The following is a 27,897-nucleotide window of genomic DNA, read 5'->3' on the forward strand; positions in this document are numbered from 1 at the left end:
AACACAATATGGCAAACAGAAAAATTATCTCTGATACAGGTCCATGAAGTAATAAATATTCCCTGTGCGGTGGTGCCAGGCGAATGATGTGTTATGGTTGCACTGTGTTGTCAGTGTCAATCTTGCGATCAGATGAGGTGTAAATCTGCATCTGAACCATCATCATCATCATCTAACAACGTATCACTATCATTACTACACTCATCCAGCGATTTCATCCAATATTTGCTTGGGCTACTGCTAGCGGCAGCACGGAGAAGATTTCGTACATTTACCTTCGGCATTTTATAGGTAAGCACCTCATAAAAATGCATAATCTATGTATAGCAATACAGTATTCTATATGGTGCCATGAGTTGCTAGCTGATTTATTTCATGCCATTTCTGATGGCGGAATTTTTGAAAGCAGGAAATCATATATGATACAGCCGCAGTCAATGGGTTAAGGACCCTAACCCAGCCTAACTTTGAAAGCCGCCTAAATAACTCCCTACCAGACATGCATAGCACCTATTTAAACCTATTTAAGACCCATTCACACCAATAATGGACATAAAGCATGAAATAAATGAAAAGGATCCAAAGAATGAGGAATTAGAAGTGACTGTACCTCAGCCAGGGTACTTACAGCAAGTCTGTGGCTGCCTTCGCCAAGGCTTTGGCAGTGGTGAAAATGTTCATGAAGCATGTACAGTAATCCAGTGTTGTGCTGCACTTACAGTAATTCTTTACTATCTATCTATCTATAGTCCGACGCCCCGATCCCGCAAAGGGTGGCCGCAGACAAAACGCCTCCAAGTCGCTCTGTCACCCACCATTTGACTACCCTCCCCCCAACTCACTCCCCCCTCTCTCATATACCTCTCAACTACATCCCTCCACCTCATCCTCGGTCTACCTCTCCCTCTCCCTCCCTCCACCTCACCTACATACACCCTCTTAGTCAGTCTTTCATTCTCCATTCTCTTCACATGTCCAAACCACCTCAGTGTATTTCTCCTAATCTTCTCAACCACATCCACATCCACCCCACAGTGTTCCTTCACTTCTTCATTCGTCAACCTGTCCCTCCACGTCACTCCACATGCTCCTCTCAAGTAACTCATTTCCACTGCTCTCACTCTTGACTTGTTCCCCTCTTGCAAGGTCCATGCCTCGCTTCCATACGTCAGGGCAGGGATCACAATACTATCATGCAGTGACTTCTTAACTTCCATACTCACCTTCCTATTTCTCATCACTGCTTTCAGTGTACCAACAACCTTCCTTCCCTGCTGTACCCTTTCATGCACTTCATCCCCCAAAGTTCCATCCTTACTCATCACACTACCCAAGTACTTGAATGCACTCACATTCTCCATATCCTCACCATCCAACCTCACTGCACACTCTGTGACTTCATTCCTCTCAAACACCATAACTTTACTTTTGTTTACACTAACTTTCAGATTCCTCCTCCTACACACTGTTCCAAATTCATTCACCAAACCTTGCAACTCCCATTCATCTTCACTCTACAGTACTGTCTCATCAGCAAACAGCAACACTGGAAGCTTCCAAATCTCACCCTCATTCATTAGAGCCACCCCCACATCCACTGCCCTACCCTGCACCTCCATTACAACCCCATCCATGTATATATTAAACAGCCATGGAGACATCACACAACCCTGTTTCAGTCCCACTGTGAGATATAATTGTATGAGTTTTAATTGTATAACACTGTACATTCTGTTAATTGCACCACGCCAGTTTCAACCGTCAGTTTGCACTCCACAGTTAATCCTTTGCACTCTCAATTCTAATTTCTTAACACTGCACAACACTGTACATTTCCGTGTGGTCTAGTGGCAAGGTATTGCAGATTATTCACTGTTTACTCACAAAAACGAGCATGTGCGGCATCCATTGCAATAAACATCTACTCGTGATTGCAGTTAGGCAGTAACTGGTGGTGAGGGGGAAGCAGGGTTGCCAGATCGCAACTCAGCCACATTACCAAACTCCTCAATTTTCATTACCAAATTTAACTTTTCATTACCAAGTTCGTAAAGCTAGCATTTATTCTTCACTACATATACAAGTGGAAATACATGTAATCACTCTCCTTATAATTAACAGCATGTTGATTATTTTCACGCTATGTAGGGTAGCAGATTAATCAAAGAGAGCAGACAATCCACCATCTCCATCCTGTGTATCCTCATACATTTGAAAATTTTGTCTGGTAATGCATTATTCTGATTCATTACCAAATGAGTTTTTCATTATCAAATTGGCCCACATTTGGTAATGAAAAATATCAAATGGCAACCCTGACAGGGGAGGGGGAAGAGGGAGGAAGGAAGGGGTGAAGGGGCCGTGGTGTAAACAGCCGTTTGGCATCATGCAGCAATTTCAAATTACGGGTGGAAAAAAAATTCGGATTTGGGGGGGGATTTTTTTCTTTTTTTGGCCATTTTTGGGTTCTGAAAGTCCAGGCAGACAATGTCCGGTAAGTGGGGTGTCCGGATAGTGGGCATCCAGATAGTACGGGGATTACTGTAATCAGATGTGCTGAATAATCAAAAAACCTACCCACTCAGTACCTTACATGTATTGTTGAACACTGTCATCACTACTTATATTATTACAAATGTGTTTTTCTTAGAAAGAGTACTGTATACTGTATGATACTGTACAATGCTGTAATCAATAAAGTACTATACCTGAATCTGAAAAATAAAGAAATTTGTTAACATATACAAGTGTAACGACACGGTTGGCCAACAAGTCACAGATAACACTTCCTGGACTGCCGAGATGATATGGAATATTACCTACCCACTCAGCATCTTACGCAGTATGTATTGGTGAACACTGTCATCACTACTTATATTATTATAAATGTGTTTGGAGAGAGCACTGAACTCATAATTAATGACTTCACTAATCAACACTTTCATCCTAAAAAAAATAGTTGGAAAAATGCAGAAAAAAAACTGGAGGAATTTGAACTGAATTGGTAAGGCCTTTCTGCTGAAAGTTAAATGTACATTTACCGCTCATTCTTTTGTTTGTTTTTGTATGTATATGTGAAAGAGAGAGTATTGATGCAAACAGTAATGTATTCCACTAACCCCCTAATAATCCCCGGTGCTGAACAACCCTTTACAGTACCGGTGTCAACGACGTCAAGTTAGCGCGAGATATAAAAACTGTGAACAATTATGGGAAGGGGACGATGGTCACTGATATGTTCACACGACTCTACACTATTATCCCAAGCAGTCAGGTGGTCAATTAATCTCAGATGCTTTCGCCCATGTGGCACATGCAACGTAATTCATGAATTCCTCCATGAATCATACGGAATCATAGGATGGGTTTTGGAAGCTAAAAAAACACATTGCTAGGTGCGCCTGACTATTCTCTTCGCATCTTTAAGAAAAATTAATTGATTTTAGGGTTCTCAAAGAATTGTTCTGGGGACAGCCAGGGATACACGCAAATTTCTGAACCCACAGCCATTGAGGGATTAAACTGTTAAGCCACACCTATGACTGTTTGTTTCTGGTGCAATGGAAAAAACTTACTCTAGGTATTCAAAGATGGATTTCATTTCCCAATTTCCCACATGCAGGTTAGGTTTGGTTAAATTATTAGGTACAGTTAAATTAGGTTAGGTTTAAAGGTTTAGTTAAACACTTGGGACAGTCCCTTCCACCATTATGCTGACAAATTAAACGAGTTTCACAGCCAAACGGCTAAGAACATGGGGAAACAGATTTAACAAAAAACGTTTATTTATGGGTAATGCATTACAGTATCAGCTGTTCATAGGCTACGCAATTACCAGTAAATGTCATTTTCAGGAAGGTGTCAAGAATTAGTGAATTTCAAGAACTGGGGAGGAGTTTGGAACGTAACCTTCGTTAATTTGAGGGAGGGGTTACTGTACTGTATGATACTGCACAATACTGTAATCAATACAGTACTATACCTGAATCTGAAAAATACAGAAGTTAGTGAACATACACAATTGTAAAGACACAGTAGGCCTACAGGTCACAGATAACACTTCCTGGACTGCCAAGATGATTCTGAATATCTGCCGAACAATCAAAGACTTTCATAAATGGGACTATTTCTCAAAACTGCCGAAATATCGGACCTATCACATAATCAGCTGCCAAATAATTGGACTTTTACTGGATACATCAATGGTATGGTCAAAACAATACCTTTTATCAGGCTCACGCTAGATTAATATCAAGATACATCATCAGGAAATGTACACAAAAGTACCCAAAATTTGAAGGAAACTTTTTTTTGTTTGTTCCAACAATCATCACTGGTTTAAGATGGGCTACAATTAAATAAGGGCCCCTCCAGATTTTATTTCAGTTCCTATCTGACAAACATTAATTTATTTCATCTTTATCATCTTTTCACCTGGTACATAATCATACTCTTCTGAGATGCCACTCAGTAGCTCTACTGCTGAGGATTAATAGTCTGTGACTCAACCAAGTCTATCACTTCTTAAATCACAATGTCACAAAATGGGGTAGCATTTGTCCTCAGCAGTAATACTATGCAAATAAGCATTGTCTGCATGTGTGTCTGTTTACATTTGACCCCTTCAAATTTCGACATGTCATACATAAACAGATGTGGGATGACAAGCTGAAAACAATGAAGTAAATTATAACTGCATGCAGTCAGTTGTGCATAAGCTGCATGCAGTTTTGTGCCTAATTATACGCCAGACACAGGAAACCCTCTACAGATCATACCGCTGAGTGGAATGAACCGAAAGTTTGCATGGGCATGCCCAGTATGTCAGAGCAGGTCCATGTCGAGTTTGGTATCAGTACATGTCCTGAGGGCAAGCGCTTAGCAGCCCAAAGCGCCTGCCCCTGAGATATCCACTGAAACCAAACTTGACATGGACCTACTCTGATGTACTGGGCATACCCATCTCATTCCAGCCAGTGGTAGGACCTGTAGAGGGTTCCCAATGCCGGGAGAAAAATCAAACACAAAAATGCGTGTGGCTCCCGTGCAACTGACCACATGCAATTATAATCTACACCACTGTTCTCTGCCCGTCATTTCACGTTTTCTGATGTTTGGCACATCGAAACCCAAGGAGGTCAAATGTGGATGACATAGATAATGCTTATTTGCATGGTACTACTGATGAGGACATATGTTACCCCATTTTGTGGCTTTGCGAGTCATGAAGTGACAGACATGGTTTAGTCACAGACCAGTAATCCTCAGTAGGACTTGATCCCAGATGTGGCCCTATTGGGCCACTATGTGCTTGTCATTTACTATACTGTACTCATAACCGATCAAACGCAAAAATACACAGATATCATAATTATTCTTTTGTACCATACAGATTCCTAATAAAAAAGGTGTGTGTGTGTGTGTGTGTGTGTGTGTGTGTGTGTGTGTGTGTGTGTGTGTGTGTGTGCGTGTGTGTGTGTAATTCACCGGGTCGGTCAGGATCACTTGATGGTCATGATCGTCAGCTTTTACCCTCCCGGAAGGGAGGTGAGAGCTCATATAGTCCGATCTAAGAGCAAGGCTGTGACCTTCACACATGCACACACCCATCCCCTTGCTCAAGGGGGACAGTAACCACCCACTTCGTCAGTGAAACTTTTTGCAACCTGAGCGAGGCGCGAACTCCCGTCCACCAGTTGGCAAGCGGGAACATTACCACTGCACCAGCGAGCAGTGTGTGTGTGTGTGTGTGTGTGTGTGTGTGTGTGTGTGTGTGTGTGTGTGTGTGTGTGTGTGTGTGTGTGTGTGTGTGTGAATGATTAGTATGTCTGTAATGACTCTACAAACATAGGCTTTCTCTTCAAAACTACAGGAAGTACTAACCTGATGATCCAAAATCTGAAGGAGCTTATTGTGTTCCACAGCTGTCTTCTCATCACTCATTATAACACTCTCTAATGTTGGGATTGACTTGTCTCTGGTGAAAAAAAAAATAATAATAATAATAATTACTTGGAATACGTTCTCCATTCCTACAATGAGAGAAAAGTTTCATCACCATCATTATCATCATCATCATCATCATCCTAACCACTTTGATACATTCTCGTTTCTTGCTACTGAGTCTGTCTCCATCCCATTTTAAGTATGAAAGAGCATCAGAAGTATGACGACAAAAATGACAAAGAAGTGAATAGGACCTGAAAAAGAAATGGAAAACATAAAAGTTGCAGTTTTCAACAGCATGAATAAAGACATGAAATTCTATCCACACCCACAATCTTAACTTCTAGTTTAACAAGACAAATCAGTGAGATTGCCATGCACATGTGCACCAAACTCTGCACCAGCCATTTCTTCTGTACAGTCACACCCTCTGTCACTATCCAAGACTCATGGCAGGTCCGTGTGAAATTCATGAATAAATAGAAACATACTGTACGACTCAGACATTTCATCAAGAGGAAGAAAATTCTATCTATCTATCTACTGCCAGACACCTTAATCCCATAAGGGGTAGCCACAAACAAATCTCATCCATGTCACCCTGTCCCCAGCCATTTCACTGCCCTCCCCCTACTTCACACCCCTCTCTCACATATACCTCTCCACTCCATCCCTCCATCTCATCTTTGGCCTCCCCCTCCCTTTTCCCCCCCCTCTCTACCTCACTCACATACCATATTTCCCAGTCTAAAGGATCATAAAAAAAAATGCCCAAAATTAGGGGTATTCCTAAACAACAAGTATAAAATCCTAACTTCTACATCCTGTGGTTATGGGATCCATAGGCGTGACAGGGAACATCGTAAAACACTCACCTTGAACCTTGTTTCCCTGAATATAGTACATATACTGTCAAAAGCTGTTGAAATTACTAAAATCATCATCAATCACTTGTTTTCTATATGAAGGCAAAGTTTTATTAAAAATATCTCCATGGATACAGCCATGAGAATATGAGAAAGGTGAGTAACTTGTTAAGCCCATGCCATGAACACCAGCGTGTGTCTCGGTCTGAGAGCAAATGGCTGGGTTGTTTACCACCTAGCACAGGGTTGCCAAATCTGAAGCAGGGCTCATTATCAACAGTGCTAAGCAACAGTGACACTGCTGTTATTCCTGGTGGATTAACTTCAGTCCTACAACCACTTGATGTCTATCTGAATAAACCATTCAAAGACCGTATCCGTGAGCAAGGGAACGCATGGATGATCAGTAGTAAAAAGTCATATACAAGTGGTGGGAATAAGCATGCTTCAGGTCTGTTTTAAGTCATGGAATGACATTTCTGTGGAAACAGTCATCAACTCTTTCAAGAAATGTGGAATATCCACTTCAGTGAATGGCATAGAAGATGACATTTTGTGGGCGGATGAGGAAGAGCGAGCCCATGCTGAAGCTACACCTTTGAATTCAAAGTTTGATCCTCATGTCGAAGAACTGCAAAAATTTTAACCCAGGACGAAGTTGATGAACTGATGATGTCAAATGTGGATGATAATGATTTTGAAGATTTTTAATCACTGACAGTTGATGTGATGACTTTAATAAAATGTAACTTTCCTTTAACCTACAGTAAAAAATTCATGGTAATATGATTTTTAGATTTTAATACAGTATGAGTTTATACTGTACAGTACTCAAATATTAAAGGTATAACCCATTTTGATACTGGAGGTGGCACATGCAACCTAGATAGTCTGTAACACCCACAGAAGAAGCTGGTTTAAAGTAAAACCTAACAAAAGGCTGTGCTGCTTAGCAACGTGTTAACAAAAGGTGGGGGTGGGATAAATTCTGTGGCTTTTTTGTGAGGTGCTTCTCTAAGGAAGAAAAAAGAAAGGTACCTATTCTTCCACGCATCGCCCATTTTTAGATTCAGGTCATCCTTTGTTGTGTGCCACTCCCTGCTGCAGGTGTCCATAAGTCAGGCCACATGTAAAAATTCAGGTCATCCTTTGTTCTATGTGCACTCCCTGCTCCGGGTGTGCATAAATGACCTCTACCCTTTACGTGTCTGTCTCACTCTGTCTGAAGATGTAATATCCGAGAGTACTCATCTCGCTCCTTTCATTTCTCCTGTGGTTATTTTGCATACATATCATCACAGTGAAGTGAAGTTTTGGCATATATATATATATATATATATATTACATATATGTATATAGTAATCCCCGTACTATCCCGACGCCCCACTTTTCGGACACCCCACTTACCAGACATTTTGGTCCCGGGATTCAATATTCTCAAAATTGCCCAAAAATCACAAAAAATTAATAAAAAATCCAACTTTTCCCCCCCGTAATTTGAACTCGGCACGCGCGGCATGGACCAGCTGTGTTTTGGTGCGTAGTTCTGCTGTAGTACGCTAGAGCGCCCCTGCATCCTCCCCACTTACCAACCGTCTCTTGTTGTGTGTGCACGCTCGTCATCATGGCCGCCCACCTGCTCGCTTTTGTGGTGGTGCTCTACCTGCTGCAGGCTTTGCTGTTGCTCTCCTGCCTCTTGTTAGTGTGTGTGAGATGATGGCCCCACTGCCTGAGAATAGGAAGAGAGTGGTTTTGACTCTGGAGAAGAAGAGGGAGATATTGGACAAGGTGGACGCAGGATGGTCAACCTCACGCATCCTCCGTGAATTCAATCTGGCCCGATCTACTTTGTCTGATATCAAGAGATCCTGCAACAAACTCATGCAGTACACAGCTGACTTCTCGTCAAACAACAAATGCAACGTGGAGAGGAAGATGATGTTTACTCCCCGGTATGCTGAAGACGACTGCTTCACGTTGATTTGGCATCAACAACAACATGCTGCTGGTGTACTGGTGCATGGCATGGAGCTGAAGGCTGCTGCTGAGAAGTTCACAAGGCTTCACAACGCCCTAGACTTCAAGGCATCCAAGGGTTGGCTCTTCACGTTCAAGTTACGATGTGGCCTTACCAACCGTAAGTCTCATGGCAAAGCTTTGGACGCCAACGAGGATGGAGTAGAGGAGTTTCGGCACAAGGTGAAGGGTTTGATCGACAGGGAGGGCTTCACTCTCGGTCAAGTCTACAACGCTGATAAAACTAGTTTATTCTATCGCTCTTTGCCAACGAACACTCCAGCCAAGGAGACGGAAAAGCATGCACCTGGCCGCAAGCTCTCCAAGCAACGGATATCTGCTTTGTGTTGTGCCAATGCTAACGGCATGCACCAGCTTAAGCCCATTATTGTTGGCTGTGCAAAGCAGCCTCGGTGTCTTCATGGGGTGATGGATGTCCTTCCTGTCGACTGGTACCATTGTTTGAAGGCATGGTTCACTGCCCAGATCTTCAAAGACTGGTGCCACCGCCATTTCATCAAGGAGGTCATCCATTACCAGACAGAGAAACTGAGAATCCCGTGCAACCAGGTAAAGGCCCTCCTTCTCCTCGATAATGTACCTGCCCAACTGGGCGACTAGGACTTGGTGGCTGAGAATGGCCGCATTAGGTGAATGTTTATGCCACCTAATAAGACTGCTCTCATCCAACCAGTGGACCAACGAGTGATTGTGGCAACGAAGAGGCTGTACCAAAGGAAGTTCCTGGGCGAGGTGATAGTTGTTCTCGAGGATGAGGACGAGCGCAGGGAGGGACAGGACATGCGAGGCCAGAGGACTTTGGAAAACCTTTGCCGCTACATCAAGTCTGAAATCTACAACTGGGCCAGTGCATGGAAGGATGTCTCTGTCAAGACTCTAGAAAATGGTTGGTCTCGTCTGCTTCTCGGAACAGATGTGGAGCACGATTTCCTAAATTTTGACATGGATGACATCCATGCACATCTACGTGCGCATGGTGACGATGTTGATGTGGACGAAGCGCATGAGTGGTTGGATGATGACAAGGGCGATCCTGGGTATCAGACCATGTCTGATATCAAGATTGCATCTTCAGTTGCATGTGTCAGTACCCAGCTTGAAGATTCCGACGAGGACGGCGACGATGATGCGGACTCCTCTCAGCGTGACACTACTCCAGCCATCCCCAAGCTGAGCGCACTCCGAGAACATGTAGAGTTCATTCTCGACTACCTGGAATACCCAGACTGCGACAGGGAGATGGGGCCCTTGGGACTTGTGGAGGAAGTGCGCATTTTCAGGCAGCGCATCATTAATCGCCAAAATCATCGTTCCTTGCGTCAATCAACCACTGACAGCTTCTTCAGACCCGTGACCCTCGCTGTGCCCAGCCACCAGCTGGCTCCACACCACTGCCTCCCCAAGACAGGCCCTCATCCTCCGACCCACAGCCCAGCATATCAGGCACGGTGGAGTTGCCACTGGATGTGAGTTTGCGCCTCTCTTCAGAGTTGTCTGCAGTGGGTAGTCCATCAGCACGTCCCAGCGATGCACCCCTAGGCCACCTGCATCAGCTACTCTCAGACTTTGACAGTGAATAAACAGCAAGAACTCGCCACTACACCACACGGAAATTTACAGTGTTGTGCAATGAAAAAACAGTGCGTGGTGTTAATAAATTAGAATTCTGAGTGCAAAGACTTAAGTACAGAGTGCAACACTGATTATATTGATGTTCAATGGCGCGCAAATTAGACTAGAGTGTGTAGTGTTAAGGAAATGGATTTATGAGTGCAAAGACTTACATGCAGAGTGCAACACTTACTTCATTAAGGTACAATGGAGCGCAAGTAAGACTACACTGTGCAGTGTTAAGAGAATGGAATTCTGAGTGCAAATGACTATGTTCAGTGCAAGACTTCATGTACAGTGTACTGCAGGTGCTTCAGGTACTCCTTTTTACTGTCAGAGTCTGAGAGGAGGCGGGTTATTCATCAAGATGGCCAAGGACTTGTTGTAAGTACTCAGAATGTTTCATATTGTACTGTATTTTCCATACTTACCTCTAAAACCTCATTTTACTCTTTTATGTCCCTTATTGGTGTGAATAGGGTCTTGGGTGCTATGCGTGTGCAGTAGGGAGGTGTTTTTCTTAGTTAGGCTAGGTTAGGGTCCATAAGTACCAGTCCAGGAGCCAGGGGCTTGTTGTATGTACCCAGAATGTTTAATATTGTATATACGCACCTCTAAAACCTCATTCTCCGGTTCTTTTGCATTTATTTCAGTCTTTTATGTCCCTTATTGGTGTGAATTGGGTCTTAAGTAGGTGCTATGCATGTTCAGTAGGGAGTTGTATCAGTGTTTTTCTGAGTCAAGGTAGGTTAGGGTCCATAAGTACAAGTCCAGGAGGTTGGGGCCCACTTTCTGGATGGGACCACTTTCCGGACATGCTTTTGGCTCTATTACGTTGGATAGTAGAGGGATGACTGTATACAGTATACTATTTTCTAAGATATCTTACTGACTGTGAGGGTGGAGGGTGGCAGAGGGGAGGAAAACACTCGCAATTTTTCAGAATTTGCTAGATCGACTATAGTCATCACCCAGAGTGTAGAGCACATTTTGCTAAATCGACTATGGTCGTCACCCGGGGTTAAGGGGTTAATGTATTTGGTAACGAAATGATAGGCATTTCAAATTAAACATGCAAAGAAACTCTAATACAGCGTTACCACATTATGCAACAGGGTTGCATCAAGTGATGACCTTGCATCAAGTGATGACCTATTACATAAAGGATTATCGCATAACAAGACTGATATAACATGGATTCAATAGGGTTAGGGAGGATGACCTCGATCGCAAAGTCTAAAATGACCTAAAAAAAACTCTACCACCCACATGAAGTTTGTCCTATGTAGGTAAGAGCCATCACCATGGGTCCCCCCCTCCCTCAAGATTTTTTTTTTTTTTTTTTTTAATGTGTCCACCATCTGGGCATATGCTTCATTGCCTGCTCCCAAGGCCCAGTAGTCCTCCTACATACCATACACCTCTACATGTCACCACTTCAATGCTAACACCCACTGTCCACATTGAATACATGCTAGGGTTGTGTCGTACTGGAATGGTGTATTGGTATTAGCGTGGGTATTTTTACGACATGTCGGCAGATCTTCTGGTAGATCAATAAAGTCTGATTTAATGAAATTCAAATCCTCACACCGTTCTCTGCCCCAGCAGAGATTTGAACCTGGGTCCGATAGGACTGCAGGCCATCTCTCTACTTGGATGGCCACTCCACACAAAATGATACGGTATCATTTCACATAACATCACACACTGCCGTACCTGCGCTTTTATCTGGCGATAGCAATGGTGTTTCTGTGACCTTTCATGCACAAAATAAAATGAAAGGCAACGATCACAGCCAATGTAAACACTGGGTAGAAAAATCTTGGCTCGGTCAGCTGTATAGAAACCCAAAAAGGGGATTTTGGTTACGAAAGGTTAACACAATTTCCAGGTCACAAGTTTCAGCATTTCACACACATAAATAATTTCACTTAATATTGCCCACTCCAGTATATGTTAAGCAGTTGCAATGTTATTTGGCGATAAAAACAGTGTTTCAGTGGCCTTCCATGAATGAGCAGAGGCCCCAAAAGGGGATGATGGTTACGCAAGGTTAACACGATATCCAAGTCACAAGTTTCAATATTTCACACAAAAATATATCACTTCACTTAATATTGCACACTGCACTAATTATAATATACTTGCACTTTTATTTGGTGATAACAATGGTGTTTCAGTGGCCTTTCATGCACAAAATAAAATGAAAGGCAATGATCACAGCCAATGTAAACACTGGGCGGCCATTTTGGCTTGCATACATCACCATGTCCGCATGAGATTCTCAGAGGTGGCTGTTAAAAATGTCATTGTGGCAAAATCGCAATTAATTTTTTAACATTATACCGGGACATGGTAGCTATTACATTTTAACCCTCTGAGGCACGTTGACACAAACGTATTCTTTGTGGTTTGGCATATAAATGCACGTAGACGCAAATTGCGTTCTTAAGCACAAAAAACACCATCAAAAGGAAAATTTTCGGCTGATTTGTGTCAAATTTTGGTGAGCTCTAGTGGGTGCGTCTCTCTTCCGAGGTAAACACTTGGCAACACTGTGACTACTTTGATGAGACAATGCACAACAGAAAAACCTCAGTATCTCACGACCAGCTGGGCTTAAGGGTAGCACTGCCGTCAGTCATCATTTCAAATCCAAAATCAAAGATTCTGATGACTCGTTCATGCATCATTTTAAGATGCTTTTGTAAATCGCGACTGAGCATTGTAACTTCAACTCGTCATTTTGACTTTTTATACTTTCTTTTCCTTTTCTGAACATACTACAATAAAGTACAACTATTCAGCTTTAAAATGACACCAAAACCAGCATTCTACCATGAAAAGTACATTTACACATACAGTAAAACCTCGATATAATGGACTTCAGTAGACCGGAATTCGCTTTTATCGGACATGAGGAGCTACCAGATTAAATTCCTATATGTCGGAAAAAGTCCGATAAAGCCAGAAGCAGTCCGGACTGCCTGACTACTTCAGCTATGGTCACCACAATAAAGTAAATAAAAGACATGTTTATCAGTGTACAGTACAGTATTATTATATACATTACACCATTTGATTATTGTAATGAAGGTATAAGATAGTACAGTACAGCAATGGTAGTTAAAACAGTTTAAGAACCATTGGTGCGATCCGGACTAATGTCTGATATATCGGAAAAAGTCCAGATTAGCAGGGGGAAGTCCGGATGTCGCTTTTATCGGAATTTCGCTTTTTTCGGAATGGCATTGGCCCCAATTAGTCTGTTATAATGAGGTCTTACTGTATCATGAAAAGTACATTTACACACACAGACCGATCAAAGAGAAAGATCGCTAAGCGAATATGCAACTAAGAATCATTCAAAACTGAGCATCATTTTTCTTTCACTTTACCGTGCAATAACATGCATAAATAGCCATAAACTACCGTATACACACACACACACATTATATATTATAAATAAATATATATATATATATATATATATATATATATATATATATATATATATATGTAATTGCAAAGGTAACTTATCATAGTTTTGCACTGTTCAAACCAGCTTTATTAATCTTTACTACTTTATTCTTGGTGAATATTTTTCTATGGCAAAGTATAAAATTTTTGGATTGCTGGCTTAAGTTGCCTGTCTGCAGCCCACCAGCCTCCTTTTGGAAGATAGGGAGTAGTTGAGGGCCATTTGTATAGCCAGGCAGTGGAGCTACCTGGTTATATCAGTCCCATGGCATGAAGGCTTCTATCAGGCACCAGATATGACTTGCCTCATATGATAAAACTAAGACTGTTTGCTTACAGCTAAATCAGTGGAATACGGAAGGAATTGTTAAAGATGCAGTTGAATTACTTTGATGATAGGTTTGGCAGATAGTCTTTCTTTTTTTTATGATGTACTTGGAGAGTTATAGTGTTTGTTTTGAGGTGTACAGGCAGGAAAATATAAGTGAGGATAGATTTTTCTTTGTTTTCAGTTTTTGTTAATGTTATAATAAGTGTGTTTTCTTTTTGTCAGTCAAGGATGGTGTAAGAGTTTGGTTTATTGTATTTTTTTTTTCTCTTTCAATGAAGGAAATACAAATTTATTTTCATTTTATTTTATGCTCTACAGGCTTTATAATCATTAACACAACACTCAGGCAGAAAACTTGGCCACTGGTAAATACAGTAGTGTCAAAATCCAAGCGCTGACTCATATTGGTAGAGATCTTAGTACATGTCTTAGAAATGTTTTTTTCCCCCAACAATTGCCAGCAGCTGTTAGGAAGTAATTAGCTGGTTTTGGTTCTTAGTTTAGCTTCCAGTCGATAGAAAACATCAACTGTGCCATGGCCAACCCAAATTTGTTTTTTTTTCACAAGGAAGCTTTTTGTGGTAGGTGGGGGCGTCCATCATCCACTCACTCAATGCAGTGTGATGCCATATGAGCTCTACACTGAGTGACAAGCCAAATATTTTCCTGTACCCAGGAAACCATTTACTATGCTGGGTGGTAACCATATAACCAGGGTTTCTGGCAGGGTTAAGTGTCCTCCAGATTTCCCTATCCAAAATCACTCAATCATGGCAGTCATTTCAGAGAGCCTCGGAGGGCCCAATATCTGCCCAGGGCCCCAACCAAACGGGCAGACTTGCGTGGCCATGTGGAATGAGAGAGGTGTGAATGAGGAAAGCAAGAGGGTGGAAGTGGTGAATGTGTCCAAGAGTGCAAGATATGCTGTGATGGTAATGTGTGAAACGAAGATGAAAGGGTGCGAAGTGGAGGAGTGGGAGGGTGTGAAATGTGTAAGATTGGGAATAAATGGGAGAGGAAGAAAGGAAGGAGTTGCTTTGTTGATAAGTGAGGTGTGGCAGAGTGGAATGAGAGACTACAAATATGTCAGCTCGAGGTGTATGTATGTCAAGTTCAAGTTTGAGAAGGTGAAAGTGGCAGTGATTGTAGCATATGCACCAAGTGAGGACAGGTGTGAGAGAGAGAGAGAGAGAGAAAGACAGGTTTTGAGATGAGCTGGGTGAAGTAGTGGGAGAAATGCCCAGGAGCTAGTATAAAGTGATTGTGATGGGGGATATGAACAGAAGAGTTGGCACTGTTCCTGAGGATGACATAAAGGGTTGTTATGGAGTACCAGGAGAAAATGATAATGGGAATCGACTAAAGGATATGTGTCAGGAGAGGAGGTTGTGCATCTGTAATTCTTATTTCAAACACAAAGATGCACATAAATATACATGGTACAGAGGAAACGGGGATCGTGTGGAAAGAAGCCTGATTGATTACGTGCTAGCAGAGAGGTCGATGATGGGAATGGTTGTTGATAAGGGGGCTGTGAGAGGACGATGTGGAGGTCTGTCAGATCATACGATTGTGGTATGCAAGATCAAGCTGAGAGGAGTGAGGTGGATAAAGAGATAAAGAGAGAGAGGAGCAGTCAGGGAGAAAGACTGAAAGTTGAGAAGCTGAGGATCAAAGAAATGGCAGATGATTACAAGACCAAAGAAGAGGACGAGTTAGAATCAGTGAACTGGAATTAATTGGATCTGGACAGCCTGTGGAATGCATATAGGGACTGCTTAGTTAGGAATGCTAAAGTGGTGTGTGGTGTGGCAAGAGTATCAATAAAAAAGTTAAGGGGACGGCATGGTGGGATGAGGAGGTTGAGAGAGCAGTGGAGGAAAAGAGGAAGAAGTGGCTAAAGTGGTTACAGGATAGGGGTTCAGTTGAAAAGAACTGAGTATATCGAGAGCAAGAAGCACGTAAAGAGACTAGTGAAGAGGAAAAAGAAGGAGATAAATGATGATCAGGGAAGAAAAATGAATGAGAACAACTCTGAAAATAGGAAGTTATTCTGGAAAGAGGTGCGGAAATGTAGAAGTGAAAGTAGAAAGAAATGCGATGGTGTGAAGGATGCAGGTGGTTGGTTACTAACCCATGGAGATGAAGTACGGACCAGATGGAAAGAATATTTTGAAAGCATGATGAATGGGAATAGAGAGTGCAGAGCAGCTGTAAACATGATTGGTTTTGGGGGTGTGCAGAGAAGGAATGCAGTGCCAGCAGACGTGACACTCGCACAGGTGAAAAGCGCTGTGAAACAGCTGAAAAATGGGAAAGCAGCTGGGGTTGATGAGGTGCATGCAGAGATGCTTAAATGTAGTGGAGAGAGTGGAATGAAGTGCTTGTTGGAGATATGTAAGAAGGCATGGATGAGTGAAACTGTACTTGCAGAGTGGAAAAAGGCTGTAATAGTACCCCTGTACAAAAATAAAGGTGAGCAAAGTGAGTGCTAGAATTATCATAGCATAAGTTTACTGAGAGTGGTAGGGAAGGTATATGGAAGAATTATTATACAGAAAGCAAGAAAGATATCAGAAGTCCTAGTGAGTGATGAACAGGGTGGCTTTAGGAGTGGCAGAGGATGTGTGGATCAAGTATTTGCAGTAAGACAGGTAGCAGAGAAAGCTTGTGAGAAGGACCATAAGTGTTTATGGCATTCATCGATCTGGAAAAAGCATACAACAAAGTAGACAGAGAAGGATTGTGGAAAGTTCTGTGCATGTATGGTGTAGATGGTAAGCTGTTAGGTGCTGCCAAGAGTTTTTATGATGGTAGCAAAGCATGTGTAAGGGTTAATGGGCATCTAAGTGAGTGGTTCACGATCAGTGTGGGCATGCGACAAGGTTGTGCGATGTCCCCTTGGTTATTCAATATATATATGGATGGGGTGATGAGAGAAGTACAGTAGAAGTCCGATTTTTCGGCATCTATGGGACCAGGCAAGTGCCGAAAAATCAAAATTGCCGAATTATCAAAAACCCTACCCACTCAGCACCTTATATGTTTCGGTGAACACTATCATCACTACTCATATCATTACAAATGTGTTTGGAGAGAGTATTGTATACTGTTTGATACTGTACAATACTGTAATGAATACAGTACTATACATGAATATGAAAAATAAAGAAATTAGTGAACATACTTCATGGCAGTGGTAGACTCGTTCCATCACTTCCACTATCTCACTCACTAAGGCGGGTAAAGGCGGGCAGCTAGCTGGCGAGCCTTATGGAGAATTTCAAGACTGACGAAAAAAATCGGAAAATCTGCCGAACGATCAGAGATTTTCGTAAATGGGACTATTTCTCAAAACTGCTGAAATGTCAGATTTGCCGGGGAATTGGATGCTGAAGAATTGGACTTTTACTGTAAAAACACAAGTAATAGAGAGAGGGAAGGCGCTGGTAATGAATGGTGATGGAATATCTCAAATTTGTTGTGCGCTGATGATGCAGCACTGCTTGCAAGTACCGGACAAGAACTTGGTAGGCTAGTGCAGAGTTTTGCTGATGTCTGTGAGCGTCGTGCCTCGAGAGTAAATGTAGAGAAGAGTAAAGTGATGGTTATTGAGAGAGAAGGTGACTCCCAATGTGATGTCACAGTGAACAGAGAGAGACTGGAATTGGTGAGAGAGTTCAAATACTTGGGTACAGTGATAGAAAAGAAAGGAAAATGTGCAAAAGAAGTTGAAAGTAGAGTGACAAGGAGGAAAAGTGGCTGGTGCAATGAAGGCCTTGATAAGAAACAGAGGCTTGAGTGTTGTAGCTGCAAGAGGCTTACATGAGGGAGTGTTAGTGCCAACTCTAACATATGGGTTTGAGACTATTGTGTGGCATGAAAATGAAAAGTCAAGAGTAAGAGCAGTGGAAATGGGACTGCTGAGGAATGTACATGGAGTACAGAGGGTGGATAGGATACGAAATAATGTGTTTCATGACAGGTGTGGAGTGAGGAAGTCAGTGGACACCAGAATCGAAGAGTGTCCTGAGATGGTATGGTCATGTGGAATGAATGGATAACAACAAAGTGGTAAAAAAGGTATACCTGAGAAAATTTGAAGGAGGAAGGAGGCGAGGCAGGCCAAGGAGAAGGTGGAGAGATCTGGTGGAAGAGTGTGTGTGGAAGAGAGGTTTGGAAGTCAGTGAGGCTAGAGAACTGACAAGAGATCGAGCTGGCTGAATGAATTTTGTGAGAAGTGCGTGATCAGGGATTTTGGCACCCCTTGTGAGCATGGCAGCGTCAGAATTGACTCAATCGGATACGCTGTGTGAAGCTGCAGAATGTGGTGAATGTTTTTGGCGTATCCAGTGGAGCCAGGATTCCAGGGGCTTGAATGATGAGTGAATGGAAGTGCGGCCTATTTGGATTGGGCAAGTCTGTGCTGTTTGGACATTGCTACTCCTCACCCTGCCCTTGGGTGGGAAAGGAGGTCTGGATGATGATGATGATGCCCAACTTCAACTTATCATTTTGACTTTTTTCTTTGTTTTCCTTTTTCCTTTTTGAACATACAGTGATAAAGTAAAACTATTCGGCTTTTAAATTATGCCAAAACCAGCACTCTATTATGAAAAGTATATCTACACAGACCGATCAGAGGAAAAGATTGCTAAACGAATATGCTGCTGAGAATCACAAAAAATTGTGCATCTTTTGTCTTTCACTTTATCATACAATACCATGCATAAGTAGACATAAACTATTTATCACTGTAATTATTACTTTATTATTGGCGAATATTTTCCTATGGCAAATTATAAAATTTTTGGTGTTCGGCTACCTTCGACTCATCACTGACTTTTTATTTTCTTTGTTTTGCTTCTGTGAACATACTACAATAAAGTACTACTATTCAGCTTTAAAATAACACTAAAACCAGCATTCTATCATGAAAGTGTATTTACACAAACCGATCAAAGAAAAACATCGAGGCCCAAAGATGCAGGTCAGCATGAGAGTGGCTGACTCTAGGACTGACATAATCTGACCTGGGCTGAAACCTGATAAGGTTAATATGAAAAAATACACCAACCAGGTGTCAAAAAAGGTAACATAAGCCAACTGTGTCAAGCACTAAATTAAAGTGGCCAGTCTATATTAATTTGCTTTAAGATTTTGGCATTCTGACTGTTTCATTGGTTCAATGACATACACATCCAAGTAAACATAAAATGATATGGTTGGCTAGTTCATCCTGTATATAATCATTCTTGAATTAGAAACAATCTAATGTACAAATGCATGACAACAGAAAATCAGAAGAGACAATTCAACGCTCTAAAACTTACGCCTTGCAGAGGGGGATCCTGTCAACACTGTCTGGAAAGTATTTGGGCTTGATGGTATGGCGTACACCCATGTCATTCATAGGAAGTGGCCGGCCTGGGTTAGCAGCATACAGTTTTGCTGAAGATTTGTGTCGAGGAAGATGACGCAGTTGCATTGTCCAAGCTGCACGACCAAATGGGCCACGGATCAGTGCAGTGACAGTCGGCTGAGGATCTGGTTGGAGATGATTAATGCAGAGTAAGACAGAATGATGGGCAGGGATACTTTACACACTCTGGAGAAACACTGTGGAGATGTACAGAAGTAACATTCAAAGCTACCTTAAAGATGAATGCAAAAGGAGTCACCAACCTTAAGAAACTTTGTCAGTAGTTTAAAAGTTTTCTATTTTATAGTACAGTGTGTAAGCTTTCACATTTCCCATAAAACTGTAAGCTAACGTACACAGTACCAAAATCTGCAAACTGAATTTTTCCCTGAGTGATTAGTCATTATGTTTCTCTTGGAGAATGGATAATGACTGGAGAAACAAGGAATAGGTAACAACAAATATGATGACACCTTTCCCATTCCATAACACTTTCCTTGTTTGTTCCTGGATCCTATCTCACCCAATCCTTAGGTGGGAATAAGTGGGGTGACGACAGTGGCAACAGTGGCGGCGGCAACGATGATGATGATGATGATGATGATGCAGGAGGAGGAGGATTACATAGGATTACATAGGAAAACAAACGGTAACAGACCTTTTGGTCCTTTCGAGGCTGCTTGTTACAGAGAAAACTATGACTACAAGAACTTACTTTACATGTTGAAAGATAAGGATAGTAAAGCAAAAAGACTTCCCCCACCACCAAACCCTCCAGGAAAAAGTGAGGAAAACCACCATGCAGCATGGAAAAACTGACATGGAAATTTCATAGGAAATATTGGAAAGGAAAAGTCACATTCTATAATACTTTGTCTATAAGCTACCCGACTGAGTAGCCTGAATGAGTAAGTAATCAAATAAACCAATAGTTACGGCATGACATTATAAACCGGTACATTGAGTTAATGGGAAGTCTGTGGACATAACGTGGAAACTACACACTGCACAGTGTGGATGTTTCGGGGTGGTGCGGCAGCCTTGCCTGGTGCTTTTAAGGTAGGCAGCAGTCAATCAGGCCCTAGATCCATTCACACCATTGAGACAAGGAACTCTCCCATGTGGGACAAGTACACAAGTTTCCTCCTGAAGCAGTGACCTCTGGTACATTAAAAAAATCCTGATGGTGGTCACTTGACAAACAGGGACCCTCAGTGATCCACAGCCCATCACAAGTTGAGGAGGAGGAGGAGGAGGAGGAGGAGGAGGAGGAGGCCATTTAGATGGCCAGCCTAGCAACAATCAGCATGAGGATTAACCTTCCTATACACCCGGAAACATTTTACTACACTGGGTGATAACAATATAACAAAATTAAGGCGCCTGGTGGTCTAGTGGGTAACTAAGGTGCTCCAGTTGGATTAAGCCAGTGCTGGTTTATATCCAAGGGACAGCTGGGGTTTATTGCTCACGTACGGCCACTCAGGGATGTGTGAAGCTGGCAACTCTCATCTTAAATGTCAGGACCAACCTGCCTAGTCCTGGGCTCCTATGCTCCTCATGGGGCAAGACTGGATTAGATGAAGGATGAACTGATGGATTATCCATACTTCGCGGCATATAAGATGCTGCAGTATGAAAGACGCAACCTAATTCTGGAACTGCAGTTCTGAGAAAAAAAGTATGTCTCGACCATGACTGTACAAAAGTTGCTTGATGTGAGTAGCTGTCACTCAAATACACACTCACCTTTCAGAATCTCTATTCAGTACTGTATAACTGTCTTTGCTTCCTTTATTCTTATGTAAAAGAAGGGTACAAGACATGAAAACAAACAAACAACCCCTGCCTTACAAGAAGTTACTTCGTTCCACGATGCCATCTTAACACTGTCTATGTTTATTTAGTCCAATTCCTTTTGTACAATAATTCGAGAATTCATGTTCACCTCCATTAAAGTATAATTAATATATATCAGTATATAGTGAAAAATATTATTCTTCTTGGCATGAATTTTAAACAACAAAACTCAATAAAATCCATTCTTTCACTTAAAAAAAATATAAAGGCCATTAAAAGTAGGAACACACTTCCCCAAATCAACTGTCTGCATGTAATGTATGTTACAATCACAGACATCACACACAGATTTTCAAAAATCAATTACAAGGAATATTTACAGCATTTTATTTACCCTAAAAGTAGCCGATGCTGGTCAAATTCGTGCCCCACACCACCGGTGTTACAGAATTTTCCCTCATTCAATCTCGGCTCAGTGTGATGTGAGGCTACTGTAACTTGCTCCAGATGTCTCACTACCTACAGACAACACATTCACTTCCTAAACTGAAAAAATATCCTTAAACAAACCAAATGAAATACAACATGAATCTTTTCTGCTCAGCAAACATGCTCCTGAACACTACTTTGTTGCCATCACTAATTATAATGCATTCTCACTAACCTCTGAATACCTCCACAATAATAATTATAATAATAATAATAAATAAATGTAGCATTTGTATATGCACACTAAACAAAAAGCAAATTACAATATATTACAACCGAAGTTCAGTATAGTGAGGTTGTTTGGGAACAAGGTGTACAGCTGTCTCTACTCTCTTCTCTCAATAACACTCCCTCACTGACAGTGCTGTTTGCCTCGCAACATCAAAAATTAACAAAGCATTCATAACTGTTCACAGTTTACTAAAAACAGTCATTCACCTCAAAACATATCGAATATAGAGAAAACATTTAAACATCCATTGTTACGCTTTAGTAACACTGCTGTCTCCCAGTTGCTATTCCATTGTATGGTAAGTGACAACTCTAAAAAATATGCAAGAGAAATGCAGCCCGATTTTCAAATCTCAGATCTCAGAACATAATTCTGCACTGGAAATACCAAGGTGAATATCTGATACAGAGCTAGATATATAAAATTTTTGATGGAGAGGTACCAAGACATTCATTCTATTGTACCACCCGACTCCCCTACACACAATACTTCTCATTACTGTACTTATTATATCAAAATCCTATATCACTCCCTCCATTTTCTACCAGTTTCAGCCAAAAGGTTAGGTAAGTGAGGGAGAACCTTCTTCTTTCTTATCCTGTTTTATTCTATCAGTGTGGTTTTGAAAAGCTGCCAAACATGAGCTAACCAGCCTACTGCAATTAATCTCTTACTACTGCTAATGTAAATGTATTTATTAAGCACAAGCGATTAGTGAAACTTTCCAAACTAGGGGCATTTGCTTCAGCCCAGATTAACTTCTTCAGTTCACAATGTTTCCTGAACTGAATAAAACCATCTGGCGAACAAGAACAAAGTACAGTACCCTATAAAATATATTACTGGGTTGAAGGGATTACGATAAGTGGTTTATAACTCTGTCCTTACCTGGACTTCTCCCACTCCTCCCTCATTAAGTACGGTACACCCACTCTTACACACACACACACACACACACACACACACACACATGCATTGGGTTGCATTCACTTTCACCGATTATGATAGCTTTGCTAGCGGAGCAATGAGGAAGAGGATGAACAGGATCAGTCACTCTGATCAGCAGTGAGGCAGAGGGTGAATGGGATCGATTGCTCTGATCATTTTGTCAGCTGTGAATACAACAAAAATGGTGGATGCTGCTACAAATGACCATCTGGCACTGCTAATTTCAAATATTGTATTAACCCTTTCAGGTCTCAAATAGGTCCCAAGGTCACGTTTGAGAGACGCATTTTTTTGAAAAAAGTCAGGGTTTGCAAATTAAAAAAAAATATCATTCATGCACAGGGAAATGATACACATCTGCCTATAAAACATTAGAGCTCTACTCACTATACAAGTGCTGCAAAAATGATGGGAAGTTGCGTAGCAAGTGGTGTGTGGTTGCGATGTGAGTATTGCCATCTCGGTGGGTAGGTAATTTCTTGGTGCATAGGTGACATGATTGCATTGTTTGTTTGCATGTTTTTCCATTAAAAAAAAAAAAAAAAAAAAAAAAAGTGCACAAATATTTGTACATTATATCTAACATGATTTGTGAATGATTCTTGAGATGTCTTTTTACAAAAAATAAACTAAAAATTACAAGATCCACATAAAACTATCACTTACTAGTTACTACTGACTAATTGATTTTACTTTGCTCTTATTTTGCTTAGTACTGTCCAAGGCTGTGGGGGTTAGGACATGGGGATAAGCCTACGAGCTTGCCTTTTGTATGTACGTATGTTTAGTTTATTGTTGCTAACTATATCATCCTGAGTACTTACAGGCAGCAGTAGAGACAGTGATCAAATATTTATTTCTCAAAATTGACAGCGTTACAAGTATAACCAGGAAATGTGAGAAACTCATGAAATATAAATCAGAAAAAGTAAGGAGACACTAACAATCATTTGTCAACGAAAAAGGCAACACTCGCTGCACATGTATGTCCACCTGGTAATAAATAAATGCATGGTAAATGTATAAAAGGCTATAGAAACAACCTTGGAAACCTAAAATCATAAATCTGTAATTATTCTCCCTCAGTCAGACACTCTAACACCCAGGAAATGAATAAATATTGAGACATACAACGCGGTAACCTTTTGCTTGCCTGTGAAGCGGCACTATGTGTGTAGGCGGGAGGCAGGGGGTGGGGGATTGGAGGGAGAGTGGAGCGTGGAGGGTGTGAGGTAGAGGGGTGGGGGATCGGCGGGAGGTAGGAGGGTGGAGGAAGTAGGGGGTGGGGGATCGGTGGGAGGTAGGAGGGTGGAGGAAGTAGGGGGTGGGGGATCGGTGGGAGGTACGAGGGTGGAGGAAGTAGGGGGTGGGGGATTGGAGGGAAAGTGGAGGGTGGAAGAGTGGGAGGTAGAGGGGTGGGGAATCAGTGGGAGGTAGGGGGCTGGAGGAAGGGGGATATGAAAGGGAGGAGGGAACTGAGAGCTATGTATCTTCCAGAGCAGTAAAAATATATTGCAAACAATATTCTTTTGCTAAATGAACTGTCTGATACCAAAATATTAAAAAATATTGCCAGATCAACAGTATAATAAAACCAGTATGTGCAGCCCAACCCCCCACCATGATTAGCTCTTCCCAGACTGTTTCAACTAAAATATTGCAGTCTGCGCATGCCTGGTGGAAGCAGAGGGGTCTGGGGAGCAGCTCGTATCCTCATTTCATTCACCAGCCTCACGCAACAGTTTTCATTCATGCCTAAATATGCTGCCACGGGAGTGGCTAGGAGACCCCTACCGAGAAAGCCACTATAGTGGCCAGGAGACCTGAAAGGGTTAATTTATCTGATCAATAAATTTTATCCCATTTTGATAACACAGTACTGTAACTGGCTGAGCCTTGATTGGCTTAAACACTGCCAAAGTACATCAGTCACGCTGAAAAACAAAGTGTAGCTGTAATTTCATGCATTACTGTTTAATGTTACAATTGTTTTTCCTGTTTTTTTGCTACCAGTAATATAAGACTGTTTCCTTTTATAATACTCTTGTCCTGAATTAAACAAAATACCAGAATGAGAAGCCAGTCTAACAAGGGTGATCGAATTTCCATATGGGATAGACGTCTGTTATAATGCCTTGACAGTCTCACTAGCCATCTCTCCAATATGACTGCCTTGCTAATTAGTGAGTGGACGGCAAGTGAAGAGATTATAATTGCCTTTCAGAGGGTTAGCAGGCAGTTCACAAGCAATCATGTTAACTTCCTAGAGTGGGGTGAACACTAGACTCTAAACTGCTAAATTGCTAAACTGCTAAAATGCTGTCATTTCAGGCAGTCTTGTTTAATGTTACAATTGTTTTTTCCATTTTTCACTAACAGTAATAAAAGACTGTTTCCGTCTATGATATTCTTGTCTCCCATGAAACAAAATATCAGTAAGAGAAGCCAGCCTAAAAAGGGTTACTGACTTTCCATATGGGACAGATGCCTGTTATACAGACTCAGCAGCCATGCTAGCCAACATTTCCAATATGATTCCCTTACTAGTTAGTGAGTGGATGGCAAGCGAAGTGATCATGACCACATTTCAGTAGGTTAGAAGGGAGTTCACCAGTGATCATGTTAGCCTGGTGAGTAGGGTGTTGCTAAATGCTAAATTGCAAAACTGATATACCACTAAACCCCTAGACCATCACATGGCCAGTTGTAAACAAACCCTGAGCATTCTGTGTTCTTGAACCTGGGTGTTTCTAATCGTAAAATATGCTGAGTATAAACAGAAGTTAATGAAATTTTTTACATTAAATCAAAGGTCTCTATACTCTAGAAAATACTTGTGACTGCCAAGCATTGAGATGATCATCTGTATAAACATTTCTTCTAAATGGAGCCAAGTGAACCTGTCAAGGTAATCTTGAGACAAAAAAGTGCGTATTACATGCTGCGAAATACTATCTATCTATAGCCCGACGCCCTAATAACACAGAGAGTGGCTGCAGACAAAACGCCTCCAAGTCATTCTGTCATCCACCATTTGACTGCCCTCCCCCCCAACTCACACCCCCCTTCCTCATAAACCTCTCAATTCCATCCCTCCACCTCATTCTCAGTCTCCCCCTCCCTCTCCCTCCCTCCACTTCACCTACATACACCCTCATAGTCTTTCATTCTCCATTCTCTCCACAAGTCCAAACCACCTCAGTGTATTTTTCCTAATTCTCTCAATCACATCCACATCCACCCCACAACGTTCTTTCACTTCTTCATTCATCAATCTGTTTGTCCTTCACTCCACATGCTCCTCTCAGGTAACTCATTTCCACTCCTCTCACTCTTGACTTGTTCCCCTCTAGCAAGGTCCATGCCTCGCTTCCATATGTCATGGAAGGGATCACAATTCTATCATGCAGTGACTTCTTGCCTTCCATACTCACCTCCCTATTTCTCATCAGCGCTTTCAGTGAACCAACAACCTTCCTTCCCTGCTGTACGCTTTCAAGTACTTCATCCCCACCATTTGACTGCCCTCCCCCTAACTCAATCCCCCCTCCCTCATATACCTCTCAACTCCATCCCTCCACCTCATCCTTGGCCTCCCCCTCCCTCTACCTCCCTCCACCTCACTCACATACACTCTCCTTGTCAGTCTCACTCTCCATCCTCTCCACATGGCCAAACCACCTCAGTGTGTTTCTCCTAATGCTTCCTATCATATCCACATCCACACCACAACACTCCTTCACTTCCTCATTTGTCAATCTGACTCCACATGCTCCTCTCATATAATGCATTTCCACTCCTCACACTCTTGACTTGTGTTCCTCCAACAAGGTCCAAGCTTCACTTCCATATGTTAGAGTTGGTATCACAATACTGTCATGCAGTAACTTTTTCACTTCCATGCTCACTTCCCTGTTTCTTATCACTGCTTTCAAGGAACCAGCAACCTTTCTTCCTTGCTGTACCCTTTCAAGCATTTCACCCTCTAAACTTACATCCTTACTCATCATCCTACCCAAGTACTTAGATCTATCTATCTATTGCCAGACGACTCAATCCCGTTTGGGGTGGCCACAAACAAATCGCCTCCAAGTCGCCCTGTCCCCCGCCATTTCACTGCCCTGCTCCCAACTCACACACCCCTCTCTCATATACCTCTCCACCCCATCCCTCCATCTCATCCTCGGCCTCCCCCTCCCTCTTCCCCCCTCCACCTCACTCTCATACACTCTTTTCGTCAGTCTTTCACCCTCCATCCTCTCTACATGGCCAAACCACCTCAGTGTGTTCCTCATAACGCTTCCTATCACATCCACATCCACACCACAAAGCTCCTTTATATCCTCATTCGTCAGCCTGTCTCTCCACGTGACTCCACAGGCTCCTCTTAACCCCTTAACCACGGGGCGTCACTTTCGTGATGCTTGGGAGCAAGGGATAATACCGCGGGGCGTCGCTTTTGTGATTCTGTGTTATTTTGAATTCACCCGGGCTTCCAAGTGGGGGCTTGTATCATCTATCAGTACTGCCAATGTCTAACACTAGTCAGCACTCCTAATCTCATCTGTACTCCCATCCATTGTTGACAATTTAGCCATTTCTCCCCGTTCTTGACTCCCCTCCCTACCCCCCCTCCATTACCCTATCCTCTCGCCTGCCTGGCTGTGCTACACTAAGTAAATTTTCCCTGGAATTTTTCACTGATTTCATCCATTGAAATAAGCCCTATGCC

The 27,897-nt window shown here is 42.1% G+C and overlaps 1 protein-coding gene across 1 annotated transcript in view; it reads right to left on the reverse strand.

Moving 5' to 3' along the window:
* LOC145406369 (ral GTPase-activating protein subunit beta) overlaps positions 1–27,897 on the reverse strand; it is a 174,280-nt gene that overhangs the window by 24,018 nt on the left and 122,365 nt on the right. The window contains exons 25-26 of the mRNA XM_080277534.1: positions 19,608–19,821; positions 5,884–5,977 (exon numbers count right to left, since the gene is read on the reverse strand). Of these exons, the coding sequence (XP_080133660.1) occupies positions 5,884–5,977; positions 19,608–19,821 (308 nt within the window). The remainder of the gene's footprint in view (positions 1–5,883; positions 5,978–19,607; positions 19,822–27,897) is intronic.

This window comes from Coenobita brevimanus, chromosome 70 (assembly GCF_032717465.1).
Source record: "Coenobita brevimanus isolate Jiangsu-jjx chromosome 70, ASM3271746v2, whole genome shotgun sequence".
NCBI lineage: Eukaryota > Metazoa > Arthropoda > Malacostraca > Decapoda > Coenobitidae > Coenobita > Coenobita brevimanus.